This window comes from Thamnophis sirtalis, unplaced genomic scaffold, assembly GCF_051295495.1.
Source record: "Thamnophis sirtalis isolate CommonGarterSnake01/CBP01778 unplaced genomic scaffold, rThaSir2_p1.2 scaffold_1, whole genome shotgun sequence".
NCBI classification, from domain to species: Eukaryota; Metazoa; Chordata; class Lepidosauria; order Squamata; family Natricidae; genus Thamnophis; species Thamnophis sirtalis.
In genome coordinates this window covers 155,709,526-155,724,801 of record NW_028261381.1, presented here as the reverse complement: position 1 = coordinate 155,724,801, position 15,276 = coordinate 155,709,526, and the positions used below count along the sequence as shown (strand labels likewise).

The window sequence follows — 15,276 nt, the reverse complement described above, 5'->3', positions numbered from 1 at the left end:
CTCATTAGTGTGGTAACAGAATGGTAAATTATTGTATGAAGATCTTTGCTTTGATAAAGCACAACTCTTTTCCTTTTATGTAATACTCTTCTGAAAATTACTTGATGTTAGTTTGATTCCTCAACTTAAAACCATTCATTTAGCAATTGTTCGAAGTTACAATGGCACTGAAAATAGTGGCAACCGGTATTTGCACTAATGATTGTCAGAGCATTCCCATGGTCATGTGATCAAAATTCAGGCACTTGGCACCTGGCATGTTTTTATGAGTTGCAACATCCTGGGGTCATGTGACTGCCCATTTCTGACCTTTCCAACTAGCTTCTGACAAGCAAAGTCAATGGGGAAGCCTGGTTTGCTTAATGACCACATGATTCACATAAAAACTGCAATATTTTGCTTAACAGAGGCAAAATCAGGCACAACTCAACTGCCTTGCTTAGCAATCGTTATTCTGGTCCCAATTGTCATAAGTCACGGATTTTACCTGTACTATTCAGAATCAGTTTGGATGGGACATCAACCATTCAATGTTTTTCTCAGCTCAGAAGCAACGTAAGTGCCACTTACTATGGAGATCAGTCCAGCATCTTTTAAGTGGAAGTAAAAGTAGAATCTGGTTGATTTTAGTATTTTTTGAAAGGGAGAAATTTATTTAGAGATTCCCTTGAGGTAATTACTTTACTTCCCACTTCATCCTCCTATGTACAGGAAATAATCAAGATGGAACATGTGATATTTTTCTAGACCATCTCACTAACAGCAGAGAAAGGGCGGCAGGCGCATAGAAGGAAATCTAATTTATACTGTCTGCTTCACCACTTTTGTGGAAAATTATTCTTTCCTCTTTGAATACCAAATAATGAAAAAAAGACATGCAGTTTTTCTTTAATTAAGGCCTCAGAGTAGAACTGGGAGTCCTGCATTGGGTACAAAGCCAACTGGGTAAGCTTGGGCCAGACACTCTTTCTCCGCCCTCGGAAAGGGGCAATGGCAAACCACTTCTGAAAAAACCTTGCCAAGAAAACTCATGGATTTGTACAGTCAGTCTCCAAGAATCAGAGACAACTGAATGGAAGAATTTTTTAAAATATACTTTTGTACTAGATCAGCGGTTCTCAACCTGTGGATCGCGATCCCTTTGGGGGTCGTACAGCCTTTTCACAGGGGTTGCTAAGACCATTGGAATTCTAAACTTTAGACTCCCCCTTGTGTTCCCCGAAATTCCCCGCAGATGGACTCTAGAGTCATCGCCGGCCGCGCAGAGCGTCGCCACAGCTCCACAACATGGAAAACATAGGTGCACGCACACACCCCATACAATTACAGCCTCTGAGGCTTTGTAATGGCGGGAACTTGTTCTCACTCGCCCGGGCTTCTGTAGAAGCTGCTCTCCAAAGCCCTCCGAGGGTACTGCCAGGTACTTTTAAGAGTGAGTGATTAAGTGAGTGAGTGAGTGAGACAGACAGACCATGGGTGGGTTGCTCCCTCTTCTCTGGTTTGAATGCGAGCGGGCGGTTTAGTGGCCCGCCTTCTTTGCTAGTTCGGGCGGGTGGAGAAAGGAGGCATGCAATAGTCGAGGGCAAAGGTACTCCCCTTCACCCTTGGTGGCAGGGGTGCTTTATCACAAGCCTCCTTTCTTTCTCGAATGAGGTGCTGGCCCCAAACCACCCGCTCGCCCACATTCAAACCAGCTCGCCCCCCCCCCCCCCTGTCTTTCGGTATGGGCTCTCTGTAGGGGGAGGTAGGTTCTTTCTAAAAACTGGCTTCTTTCCTTCCCTCCTGGGCTGGAAAACAGACATTTTCACAGCGGCGTCAGAAACACAATCCCGGGCAGTCAGTTCCGGCTCCCCCTTCCCCAAGCATGTCCCGTTGCTGTTGGAGACACTTTTGCTGAATCTGGCGCAGCGGCGATGTCAAGAAGCGGCTGCCAGCGAAGCTGCCAGCAATGCTCCCGCCGCCGCACCGGATTCAGCAAAAACGGCTCCAGCAACAACAGGACCAATAGGGGGTGGGAAATCCATGCAGGAGGAGGAAAATGCATGCATTCCCCACCCCCTCCATTGGAAATGAGCAAACTGTCAAGAGAGAAGAGAGCAGCGCACGCCACATGGGCTTGTGCAGCAGCCGAAGAACAGGAGGCGAGGTTACCACAGTGTGTGTGTGTGTGTGTGTGTGTGTGTATGTGTGTGTGAGAGAGGGAGAGACAGACAGACAGACAGAGGCACAGAGAGAGAGGAAGGGAGGGGAGAGACAGAGATACACACAGAGATAGAGATGGGGAGGGAGGAGAGAGAGACAGTGATACAGAGAGAGAATTACAGAGAGACAGAGAGGAGGGGAGGGGAGAGACAGAGACACACAGAAAGACAGAGATGGGGGAGAGAGGAGAAAGAGACAGAGATATAGAGAGAATTACAGAGAGAGACAGAGAGAGAGGGAGGGGAGAGACAGAGACACAGAGAGATTGGGGAGGGAGGAGAGAGAGACAGATACAGAGAATTACAGAGAGAGACAGAGAGAGGAAGGGAGGGGAGAGACAGAGACACACAGAGAGACAGAGATGGGGGAGGGAGGGAGGAGAGAGAGACAGAGATACACAGAGAGAATTACAGAGACGGAGGGAGGGAGGAGAAAGACAAAGAGCCACATGTACACACAGACAGACAGACACACAGAAAGAGAGACAGAGAGACAGAAAGAAAGAGGAAGAGAAAGGAAAAATTGGTGGCTGTTTTGTTTTTTCTTTCCCTTTTTTCTTTTTAAAAGAAAGGCACTCTTTCCATTTAGAGCCAGGAGCCTGCTCTTAAACTTCTCAGACAAAATGTCATTTATTTGTAATTAGAAATAAATATTTTACAATATATAATTACATATTGTTTTTGTGATTAATTACTATGCTTTAATTATGTTCAATTTATAACAATAAAAATACATCCTGCATATCAGATATTTACGATTCATAACAGTAGCAAAATTACAGTTATAGAGTAGCAACAAAAATAATTTTATGGTTGGGGTCACCACAACATGAGAAACTGTATTAAAGGGTCGCGGCATTAGGAAGGTTGAGAACCACTGTACTAGATAATTCTATCGTTCTAACATAGCAAGGATCACCACATATGCAGTATAAAAAAATGTGACACCAGAAAATTGACAATGCTAGAAGTGGAAAGTTGCATAGAATAGCAACTGCCCACTTACTCTCCTCACCCACCACATTCCTTCTTCCCCTCAACTCTGCAATGGCTTCAGTGACCCCCTGCCTTTTACTCAAGCTCTGGGGATATCCCAGGAACATAGCCAGTAATGAAAGCAGATATAGGATATTAACGCAAACTTTAGGCGACATTCGTCCCATTCATGTGAGAAGTACTGTAAAAGTATGAAGCTGGGAACAGGACAACCTTGCCCTTTCTGAGACTCTAATCCACATTTCTATGTTGGGAGAGAGAGATTCGGAAGAGAGTGTCTACTTCTAAGGGAAACTAGAGTGTCTTTCCCATGGACAACTTTGTGCCCTTCACATTTTTACCCTTTGCCTCAACAGGCTGGGTGCTCTGAATTGCTCAACCTCCATTTTTAAAAAAAACATAGCAAAAGTGTTGCAAAACCTCTACATTCCTGCATGAGCTCTCACAAAACCTCATAGGCAACACCATTGACATCTTGATAGGTTTGATAAATGTGCAAGATTTAGACAACTAAAAATGAATATGTTTCTCTCCCCCCCCCCTTCTGCAGTGCTTGAATAGGAGCCAATCCTTAAATCAGACCCAGGTCACCTTTCATTCCTTCCAATTCAATACTCAATGGATTAAAAAGAATGCTGGGACAACTCCTCCAAAATATGCATGTGGTTAAATCTATTCATAAAAAGCATCTGGAAGGCTTTCTCATTAACAGAGACTGTAGTTCCTTTCAAACTTTCACACAAGGAGACAGCATGACAAACCAATTTACATTAATTTTCAAAACCTTAGCCTGATTCTTTAGAAACAACAGAGCATGAATGGGCTATTATGACTTCTGCATGGAGGAAGGAATTGAGATCTCTTTAGCCCAAAATCATACCACTCCTCAAATAGTATCTACATATGATGCAAGGTCTTTGATGAACAGGTCTCTCAGATAAATATAAACTCTGTATGTAATGGTGACTTTTGAATATTTTCAGTCAAAATTATATTGGCATTATAAAGCAGATCACAGGTACTACAGGTAGTCCTCATTCAATGACTACTGTTTTAACAACTGTCCAAATTTATGGTAGCACCAAATAATGAGATGTGACCAGTCTTTGTAATGCAGCTGTCATAGGGTCCCCATGCTCATATGATCACAATTTAAGTGCTTGGCAACCAGTTGACAATTACAATAATTGCAGTATCCTGCGGTCATATGATCTCTATTTGCAACCTTCATTCACCAGCTTCTGCAAAATCAATTGGGAAGCCAGCAGGAGATCAGCAATCATGTGACATCACACAGGTTTCTAAGTTAACAATAGCAGCAGCAGCAGCAGCAACTGTCACAACTGCCATGATAAATCAGTAGGATATCACTTAGCATGGAATTGTTGGTTCCAATTATCATCACAAAGTAAGGATTACCTGTATATCCATATTGCAGATACAGCAAGAGAAACACCGCAGCACATCAGCAGCAACAGGTTTTAAGGGCACCAGATGAATTCAGAGTGAAGAGGAGATTCAAGCAGAGGCCTTTGTGGCTTTTACTTATTCCCCTATTCTCATTAGTTGAAGGCAGCAACAACAACAACAACAAAACAGACAGCCTTATCTGCATTTGTTTATTTTAGCTTTTTTGAATTCCACTCTTCAAAAGACTTCCTGGATTGTTTTGCAATGCACATAAGAACCCAACCAAGGGCCTCAGTATCTTGACTCAGTCTTAAGACAGTGTTTTTCATTTGTATTATGAGCTGCATGGAGTCTTTGCAATATTATTACAATTGCATGGGATTAATTAGAACCTGGGGTATCCATACAAATGGTCTGAGACAGAAAATCAGAAACAACTGATATACTGAATTATGAACATTCAAATATGTCACAAATTCTATATCTGTCTTTATCTGATTTTGCTTCCTGAAAGCAATTAATTTAGGGATAGTGTACTTTTTAATCAGGCCATATAAATACTATGTACCCTATAAACCCTCACTCACTTGAAGAGGCTCAGAATACAGACAGTACAAAGTCTCTGTATTCCTGTGACTATTATATTTATTACGCTAAAGTTCACCAAAACAATAAGACAGGATTTCATAACTAAGTAGTATTTGGATGAAAACCATATTTTAAAATCCCATACATACATACATACATACATACATACATACATACATACATACATACATACATACATTATAGGAATGCTGATTTAAACTCAAACCACCTCTACAACAACTCAGACTTATTATTCTAAGAAGCAGGAATCTTTAGTGCAAAATAAAAAAAAATCCATTCACTTGAAACAAATATTTGCAGTTGGTATCTGTTGTTGGTCAATGTTTGAATTAATCTTTTTCCAGAAAAAAGGAAAGAAACAGGATTTTTGAATAATTTCATCAAATCATCTTGAGTTATTTTGCTTGCCATACATTTATGTCTATGTTTCTTCTCCCTTTTTCCTTTTCGTTAAAAAAAATTCAGCATATTGTACTTGTATTTGCAGTTCTGACTACATGGTACATATTTGTACATCATCAAATAAATAAAAAATCCTAATAAAACAATAACAGCAAATATCAGACATCTTAAAAAGTGCTCAGGGCAAATGTGAAATAGTAAAGGCACAGTTGTTTGCCACAAAAATCACAATTACACACTAGTTGTTTAAATAAAATAAAAACATTGCGATACTCTGACCTACTGACCCATTATGAAGCAGATTACATCAAACACAAGTCTCATTCCCACATTACCATTCATATGTAATACAGCATATTGTATATCTGTGAGTTATTTCACTTCCTATGCTAATGCAATACATGGTACAATGTATATTCAGAAATGGCTTCCACACCAAGTAACTTGTAAGATTCAGCAGAAGATCCTGCTCATTCTTTCACTGAGGAAGTTCTGAATTGTCATTTTACTAGCCATACCCTCATTTCTCCATTTCTTGTTTCTAAAGTGTTTAAAAATGCTCTCCTATTTTATGAAGTACTGACATCCAAATTAAGCTCTGTAATGTGGTACTTAGGGCATCCTTTGAAGACTGAGCACTGGCAAGGGCAAGCTGTTCAGAAATTTAATTAATATGTTACACCATTATTTTCAAGTACAGTTCAAAGTGCTGTTTCCTAATTAAAAGTTTTAAACTGTTGGGGCCAGGTTGTTTCACCTGCATCAATCTACCTGTTTTATGTTCAGATCCTACTTTCTTTTCCTCACCTGAGGAGACTTATACCATAGAATGCATCACCTCCTGGATTCACCAGGGATGAATGTCTTACACAGGGGTGTCAAACTCAAGGCCTGGGAGCCGGAGCTGGCAGAGTGCTTAAATCTCGTCCCCGGGGCCACCCTGGAAATGGCAAAGAACCGGCCTGCGGTGCTTCTGATAGCAAAAATGGAGCTTGCGAGGGTGCGCGTGCCCCCCCTCTGAGCTCTGTCTTTGCTGGCAGAGGGTTGTAGGAGGCCATCCCAGCTGAAAACGGAGCTCGTGAAGGCTGTGTGTGTGTGTCCCCTCCCCGAGCTCCGTTTTTGCTGGCAGAGGGTTGCAGGAGACCGTTCCAGCTGAAAATGGAGCTTGGGAACCTGTTTACGCTGGCAGAGTGTTCGGGCCACCATAGGCGCCCCCCCCGACACGAGTGTTGTCATGCTGGCCACGCCTACCCTGGCCATGCTCACCATGGCCCCGAGATCAAACACAACTCTGATGTGGCCCTCAATGAAATTGAGTTTGACAAACCTGCCTTACACCATGGATATCAGCTTTGAAGAAAACCCAAAAGGGCAAATCCGTGTATTCTTTAAAATTTTCTTCAGAATATCCTAGACAGGTTTTATGTATGTGATCATTAAGATTCAACACCAACCAACAACATCAATGTTTGTCAGAATTCCAAGTGGAAATATGATTTTTGGTATTGAAAGCAGTTTTAATTTTTTTTTTAGTGTTTAATATTTTTAATACTTGTTTTATTTTTAAATACATTTTATTTTAAACCACATATTGAGAAAAATGCCTTTAAAAGCAGATTAGAAAGATTTCAAATAAACATTGTTATGTACTGTTAGCAATCTGCTTCATGCTTTCAGAACTGAAAGGTGAATTAATTATAAACAGGCGTTAATGACAAGAAAATTCAAAATTGGTGGCACATGGAACCATTTGTCAGGGCATGCGAGGTGTTGCCCTGTCAGCTGGCCAGTGCTCATGCGCACGCTGGCCAGCTGATGTTGGCCTTCTTTTGAGGCCATTTTTCATCCTTCCTTGAATTCTCCAGAGTGCAAAAAAACGGCCCTACAGGCAAACCAGAAGTTTGGAAAAGTACATTTGGTTTGCTCGTAGGTCCGGTTTCAGCCCTTCGGAGCGTTCAGGACCCTTCAAGAGGCTTCTCTGAAGGCTCCTAAGGGCAAAAAATGACCCTACCCGGTTTGCTCGTAGGGTTAAAACCAGCCCTACGATCAAACTGGAAGTCCATTCCCGAACTTCCGGTTTCCTCATAGGGCCAGTTTTTCGTGCTCCAGAGGCTTCAGGGAAGCTCCTGAAGCCTCCGGAGGGCCTCCAGGGAGGCGGGGGAGGTTGTTTTCGCCCTCCCCAGGCTCCTATAAAGCCTCTGGAGCCTGGGGAGGGTGAAAAAAGCACACCAAAAATGGGGGGAGAGCGCTGATCATGCACGCATGCACTCTGGGGTCATGCGCACATGCACTCTGGGGTCATGCGCACATGCACTCTGGGGTCATGCACACTGGGGTCATGTACGCATGCACACTGGGGTCATGCACATAGTATTATGGGTGTGGCATGCCCGCACACAACCCCCCCCCCCAGCGCTCCCCCCACTTTTGGCACACGAGCCAAAAAAGATTCGCCATCACTGAACTAGAATATGGTATTGTGGGATATTCCAGTTTGTAACTGAAAGCTACCGTGAGTTTTACACAAGAATTGCACTCAATTTCACAGTTCAGCTGAATATCAACACACACAATGTACAAACTAACTAATAAGATTACTAATTAAAAGAATCTTGAGTATTAATCAATTCTCAAGTTATGTACTAATATATGTACTAATATAAACATGGACACAATCAAGGTTGACTCAGCCTTCCATCCTTCCGAGGTTGGTAAAATGAGGACCCAGATTGTTGGGGGCAATAGGCTGACTGTAAACCGCTTAGCAAAGGCTGTAAAGCACTGTGAAGCGATATGTAAGTCTAAGTACATTGCTAAGTGCTTTTGGTAAGTACATATATTCTTCAAGAGGAGTTTCTTCTGCTGCTTCTGAAATACTCTTTACCAACCATAAATTCTCTGAAGTTCTCTAAAGTCATATCTAGTGCTAGCAAAACTGCATTTATCATGGACAATCTAGGAATTCAGACAATTTAGTATTTTTTGATTTCCTGGATAATATACACACAGTGTATATTTATTTATGCCAGTCCAGCTAAATATATGTGCAATACAACTTAAAGAGAGTAATAATTAGGCCAAATGAAAAATCAAAATGGATTTTTTCATCCATTTTAATCTGCATGGAGCAAAATCTGGTATGAACTATCCCAATATAAATCTCAATGACAAAAACTACTTGTTTCATATTTGATTCCTATTATCTTTTCTCCCCCACTGCTGCTTCTTTCTGATATTCAAAATTCCATTTTACCTCAGGTCATGAAATAATTGTTTTTAAATACATTTAATATAGAGCAATGCAGTATCATATATAATCAAATCAAAAGTCCAAATGAATTCACAAAGGACAGAGGCTAGAAACAGAAGGCAAATATAAAGTCAGTCAATCATGTTGCTATGATGAAAGATAATTTGCTTTTTAATGAGAAGATGTATACCGTGTGCATTCTTCCAGGTTCGGGGATGCTGCAAGTAATGTAGAGGAACGTGCATAAGTTTGGCTTCCATACAACAATGTCTAGTTCACACACTATACTATACTAAATCAAAAGGACTAGAAAACCTTCAAGGTCCCTTCCAGCTCTATTCTGATTTGTTTGATTTGAAAATGATCCAATTAAGGCTAGATGCAATCCATGCAAATTCATCTAATAATCAATGGTGTATCATCTTGCAAGTTCCATGAAGCAGTTCAAGCTATTTTCAGAAAAGAAAGGGACGGGAATTCAAATTTGCTCTTAGTTGGCAAGTAAGTATTTGCTGGCCTTACCTTATAGACATCTCCATAGGTGCCACTCCCCACTCTCTGGATGAGCTCATAATCTTGCTGTGGATTCCGCCGCATAATATCTCCACTTGGGCGCGTCAGAGGATCCATAATCTGCTAATACACTCTCCCCTTCCACACAGGGGGGAACAGGAATGATGCACAGTTGCCTCTGCTTCAAGCACCGAAGCTGGGTAAACGGTGTCCTTAAAATCTTAATGGAACTATCTGCTGGCAGGAACACATGGCTTTGATCCACTCTTTGTTGGGCCTAATATTAAAAAAAGAAAGAAAGAAATAGGATGAGGTTTTTATTTCAAACAGAAGCAGACAGCTAAAGACACTTTGGGACCAAAAGAAGGAAAAGCAAGTGGAATTCTTCTGGTTAATGAATAGAAAGCAGCATGGTTGCTCAGCGGTTAAGATGCTGGGCTTGTCAGCTGGAAAGCTGGCAGCCCAGGTTTGAGATCCGAGTGCCATGTGATAGGGTGAGCTCCCGTCCTCACCCCAGCTCCTGCCAACCTAGCAATTCGAAAGCATGCAAATGCGAGTAGATAAATAGGTACCACTTGGGTAGAATGGTAACAGCTTTCTGTGACGTCATGCTGGCCACATGACTGTAGAAGTGCTGGCTCAATGGCCTGGAAATAGAGATGAGCACCAGCCCCTATAGTCCGCAAAGATTCCTTTAGCTTTTTTACTTTAATGAATAGGGGATACAAATGTGATACTTTTGTGCAATGCCCATTCAGTTCAATAAGCCTAAGCTGGGAAATAGCCTGCCATCTTCAAGCCTCATGCGCCTATGGAGAATTCAACCTAGAAATAAGAAGAAATTTTCTGAAAGTGAGAACAATTAATCAATGGAATAGTTTGCCTCCTGGAGTTGTGGAGGCTCCATTATTGGGGGGGGGGGGTCAGAAATAGATTGGGCAACCATTTGACCAAGATGGTAGAAGGTTTGCTGCCTTGAGCAGGGGGTTGGACTAGAAGACCTTGGAAGATCCCTTCCCGCCCTATGATTCTATGTTCATCACATCATAGTTGTATTTCCACATGCCACAAAAACAACCTCAACAATCCAGCTTTATCAGCCAAATATTAATATCTACCTTTTCTATACTTCTGGCATTATTGCCCCAAACTGTAAATATCAGGACTGATACTGAGAGAAAAACTAAAATTAACTTCTGAGTTTGTTGAACTCCCATTTTATTCTTAGTCAACTCATAGGAATAAGCAGGTTTGGCAGGTCTCTTTCTTCCTAGGCTTCCAAAATGCATTGAAAATGTGGCTTTTCTCCCCAGCCCTGGTATAGGGTTAGGTGACTTCATATTGGAAGCTTAACTTGGTGGCAGGGTGGTGTTGTTTTTTGCTTTGAATGTTTATGGTTTTTACAGTTTTAATATGGTTTTTATGTTATTATATTAATGTTGTTTTAATTCTTGATTGGGAATTTGGCCAGAATTTGACATAAGATAGGCAGCTATAGCAATTTTTAAAATAAATAAAAATAAAATAAAATAAACTCAGTATTACAATTCCAAATATATGTTTCCATCCCAACATTTGCCAGGATAAAAGACATGGAATAGACAGAAGGGATCTATGAAGGGACAACTGGTGATAAGAGAAATATAATCCTGGCTTGCTGATTTCTCTTTCCAAAACCCATCAGCAATATTGTTCCAAGCTGTGCCAGTGCCATTCTGGAGCCCTGATATGCTATTTTCATCAGAAGGCAGCAATGGATGCATTTTTGAAACCTCATTTTTAGTATCATTTGAATGGGCAATCAACTCTATATGCCACTTAAATATTTATTGGGAAATATGTATTTCTTTAAAGATTCAGAAGAAAATATAGACTTCAGAGTGTCAACAAGAAAAAACAGCCTTCTGGCATTTGTAAGGGAGAAATATAATATAAAACTGCCCAAGGAGAACAAATGATATGAATTCCTGTTGAATTCCTTACAAATGTATCTCTCAATCTCTATATTAATAGCATAGGAAAAAAGCTAATAATGGAACGCCATTAATTCCAGTCTATTTTTTGTGGCTCCAAAGAAAAAAAACATGTGCCATAAAGATAATCAATGTCTGCACCACATAATCCAAATTCTGCACTTTATCAAAGTTGAAACAGGATCCTTTGTAATTTGTGACTTAGGCACAATATTATGCTATTTTTAATACTTCCAAGAAAAGAAAAAAGATTTTTTGGGGGGGAAGGAAACATTTTAACTCTCAATCACTGTATATCAAATGATGTCCCCAACTAACTATACTTGATAATCTGCCATGTATAGCTCAGGCTCAGAAAATGCAAGTATTTGGCTAACACTTACCCACAATATAAAAATAAGGGGGCTTCCATAGTGTTTTTAAGACTATCTATTTCTTGTATCCATTCATATTGATTTTAACATTTGCAAGCTACAGCATCACAGCATTTTCTATTAGACTATTTTCAAGAGGTGTAAAATCTTCAGCCTGATGGATATTGTCTTCATTACCAATATCTGCCCATAACGTAAATGGAAAGAGTTAATGTAGACATTCCAATCTAAAAATCACTTCTCAATATGCCTTCTAGATCAAAACAGTGTTGGATAAAAAAACTCTTAAGGAAAGCCCACCTGCACACCATCCATATTCCACTCCTCAAAAGCCACATTAATAGTGCACTTCTCCTTTGCAAATGCTGCAAGGTTATTTTTTTTCTCACCAATTCTCTGCAGCTATCTTCCATTTAATTTTTTTTGTAGAACTGGATATCATCATTACCATTTCCATATTTAAATCACACACTTAAATAACTATCTATTCAAACAATACTAAACATGAGGTTTCAAAATCTATTGCTCAGTAGGGAAGGATTTCAATTGTAGCATGCAAATATAAATTGCAATCCTACTTGGATATCTGGGCATAAATATTTTTGATCCTGCCAGGGAACCTGAACACAGGGAGGAATTATGCAAAGGAGAAAAAAAGGTAACAGTAGTCAAGCTATCTATAACTTCAACATACAAACAGAAGGATAAGAAGCAAAGCTTACAAAGACAGATGTCTAAGACTGATACCCACAGAGTCCCAACAGCCAACAGTTTTCAGAAACAAAAGAATTGGCAAGAGGACAATGCACCAAACAATCTCCTAAAAAACGATCCCCCATAAAATGCACCATTAAATTTTAGGTTTTTTTCCTCTCGGTTAAGTATTTGCCACATTGCTGAGGCAAGTGAAATTGCAGTTCAGGAATCTATCAAATAAAACTTGCACAGTATCCGGAGCTGAATTGGGCACAATAAGCTAATGTAAGCAACCTAGTTTGCTTAGCGCATTTATGTATACTGCAGCATCCAGCTTTTCATGGAACCACACGGATGCCCAGTATGTTTGTTTATAACAGGATGTGCTATCCAGCCTCTGCTAACAAGCCTGCAACAAACCCGTTCCTGTCATTCCAGAGTTAATTGATTTAGCATGAATCCCTTTAAATTGTTACTGTATTTTGTTAATTATATGAAAGGGAGGCCAAAGATAAAATTGTAAACAGCGGGCTTTTGACTCAGGAAATTTGCATAACAAGAGTTAGATCTTTTCAAAGCAAGCTTAAAACTGGAGATGTTGTGAATGACTAGATGATATAGCAGCATCAGAACCAGTTTGAAGATCGTTTCTATGTACAAACCTATCCTGGCAATATTTTTTTCTGTACCATTACTATAATACTACCTTCATATCCTTCCCATCTCAGGAGTGCAACAGTCTTAAGTGATCCTTACCTGCACTAGTTTAAAAGAGTATCCCTACCCACCCCCAATCCCAGCACTGCCTAAGTAAATATGTAAAATCTGTCAGGCTTTGTCAGACATTGTCTTGGAGAGAAGTCAGATAAGGCAAACAGAAGCAACACAAGGACTGGAATTGAGGATAGCAGATTTCATATATGGTCACACAGCATCCAAGATGTGGAAATAGCACTTCTGCTGGGGAAAGCTGCTGGGGAAAGGCTTCCTGTCAGAAGCTGATGAACTTCTGGTTATTTTTCACTCTTTAAAATTAGCAATGGGTGCCGAAGGAAGCCACTGGCCTCCTCCACTGTTTCCCTTAGACTTAGAGCAAGGGAACTTTTCTGGTCACCAAGCCAAGTTGACAAATGAAACGGTTCAAGCCTGATGTCAGGTTTCCTTCAGCCCTCGCCACAAAGCAGAAGTCATGAACAAGTCTGAGAAAGAGGTGTACATTTGTCCCAGATCTGCAGTTCCGCTACCCATGCATGTACCTAGAGTCATGCAACATGCAAAACTAGAATGCAGTTGACTAGCTTCTGTTCCTGTCTATTGCGCCAACCTAGCCAGCCAATATAGTTACTTTACTGAACACTTCTCTGCAAAGTTGGGTAAACACTACGGCTCGCTTAACCATGGTTTGCCTTGTGCAAGTACAGCCTGAATCTTACGCAGTAGAGAGATTTATTCAGTCTCTGCACAGGGGACTTGGGAGACACTTCCCTGGATTGCCTATGTCCCGATCCTGCAGCCTTCAGCTTCCCCAAGACCCACGCATTCAATGGCTCCTTCGCCCAAAGGTCCACCACGGGGAGGCCCCTCTCACTCGAGACGGGACGCCTCCCTTCTCCTCCAGCCGCGGCCGAAGCGATCGAGGAGGCTCCGCTTAGCCACCCCGTAACCTCGTGTGCAGGCCCCGATCCCGCGGGCGTCTCACCGCTTCCAAGCAGAGTCGGGCAGCTCCCTCGGTCGGAGTCGCAGAGGCGGTGGAGGAGGCCCCGCTTTGTCCCACCTCGCTCGGCCGGGCGGAGATCAGCGGAGGCCCGCCGAATTGTTCCGCGGCCGGCCCGCCGCGCCAAGTACGGCCTGGTCGGCTTGGGAAAGAGCTGCTCGGCCTCACCCGCTTCCTAGCGCTCCGCTCGAACCCGCGCCGGGCCGGGCCGCACCAGACAGATGAGCCGCCGCCGTGGCCACCTCCTCCCCGGAGTCCCGCCCTCTCAGTACCGCCTTCGCGGCGGCAGCAGCACCACAGAAGGGCCGGGGCCGGGTTAAGCAGAGCGACAGCGCCCCGGCGTGGGTCTTCCGAATGGGTCTGTTTTCGCGGCAAACGACCGTCCCAGTCTCAGAGGCCTCGGTTCCAGCACGGCCACCCGCCTGCCTTTCTTTTCCCTTCGGAAGAAACAGTGACTCACCGGATCCCTGACGAAATTTCGGCCGAGCTGCTCGAGGTCTGGATGAATGGAGGGAGGTCCTCGCAGAGGATCCTGGCGCGCAGGCTTTAATCCATGTTTATTCTCGGCCTCCACAAACCCCACAAAGAAACGCGTCGTTTACATTTTTCTAGATCAAATCATGCAGAGGAACAGTTGATCTCTCTCTCTCTCTTCGTGCACGCCCGTTTTCGAGTACGCTGCCCGAACTGCCCGTGGCGATAAAGATAGACACAAAAGTGTTTTCCTACCATCGAGGTTTTTTTTTTTATTATAAATGTATCCATGTGCTCGTAATTTTAAAAGGTGGGATTCATCAAACAGCAATACATGCTCAGTAACCCCCCCCCCTCAGTCAGTCACCAATAGGTGCTGCTCTATGTAACAAATATAAGGAAATGTGTCTGTGTAATATACAGAGAGTGGAGGGGGGGGAGGAAGGAGAGGTTAGATCGAATAATTCAAACCATGTTTTAAATGGCACACTTCATAAATGATCTCAAAAAGGTTTGATATCTTATTTCAAAAGTATCCTTAAATACAAGCTTAAAAGAGTTAAAATTTATACAAATCCATTCAGATTGATTTAGATTATTTCATGGATACATCCGTTTACATTTTCTTGACAACAATATGGACTGGGTTTGTATTTGCCCCTTG

The 15,276-nt window shown here is 42.0% G+C and overlaps 1 protein-coding gene across 1 annotated transcript in view; it reads right to left on the bottom strand.

Annotated features, from left to right (window-relative positions):
* The window catches only part of MAP4K5 (mitogen-activated protein kinase kinase kinase kinase 5), a 97,663-nt gene extending 83,307 nt beyond the window's left edge, over positions 1-14,356 (bottom strand). Inside the window, exons 1-2 of the mRNA XM_087728781.1 lie at positions 14,124-14,356; positions 9,391-9,658 (exon numbers count right to left, since the gene is read on the bottom strand). Of these exons, the coding sequence (XP_087584907.1) occupies positions 9,391-9,498 (108 nt within the window). The 5' untranslated portion in view covers positions 9,499-9,658; positions 14,124-14,356. The remainder of the gene's footprint in view (positions 1-9,390; positions 9,659-14,123) is intronic.
* Positions 14,357-15,276: the final 920 nt, after the last annotated feature.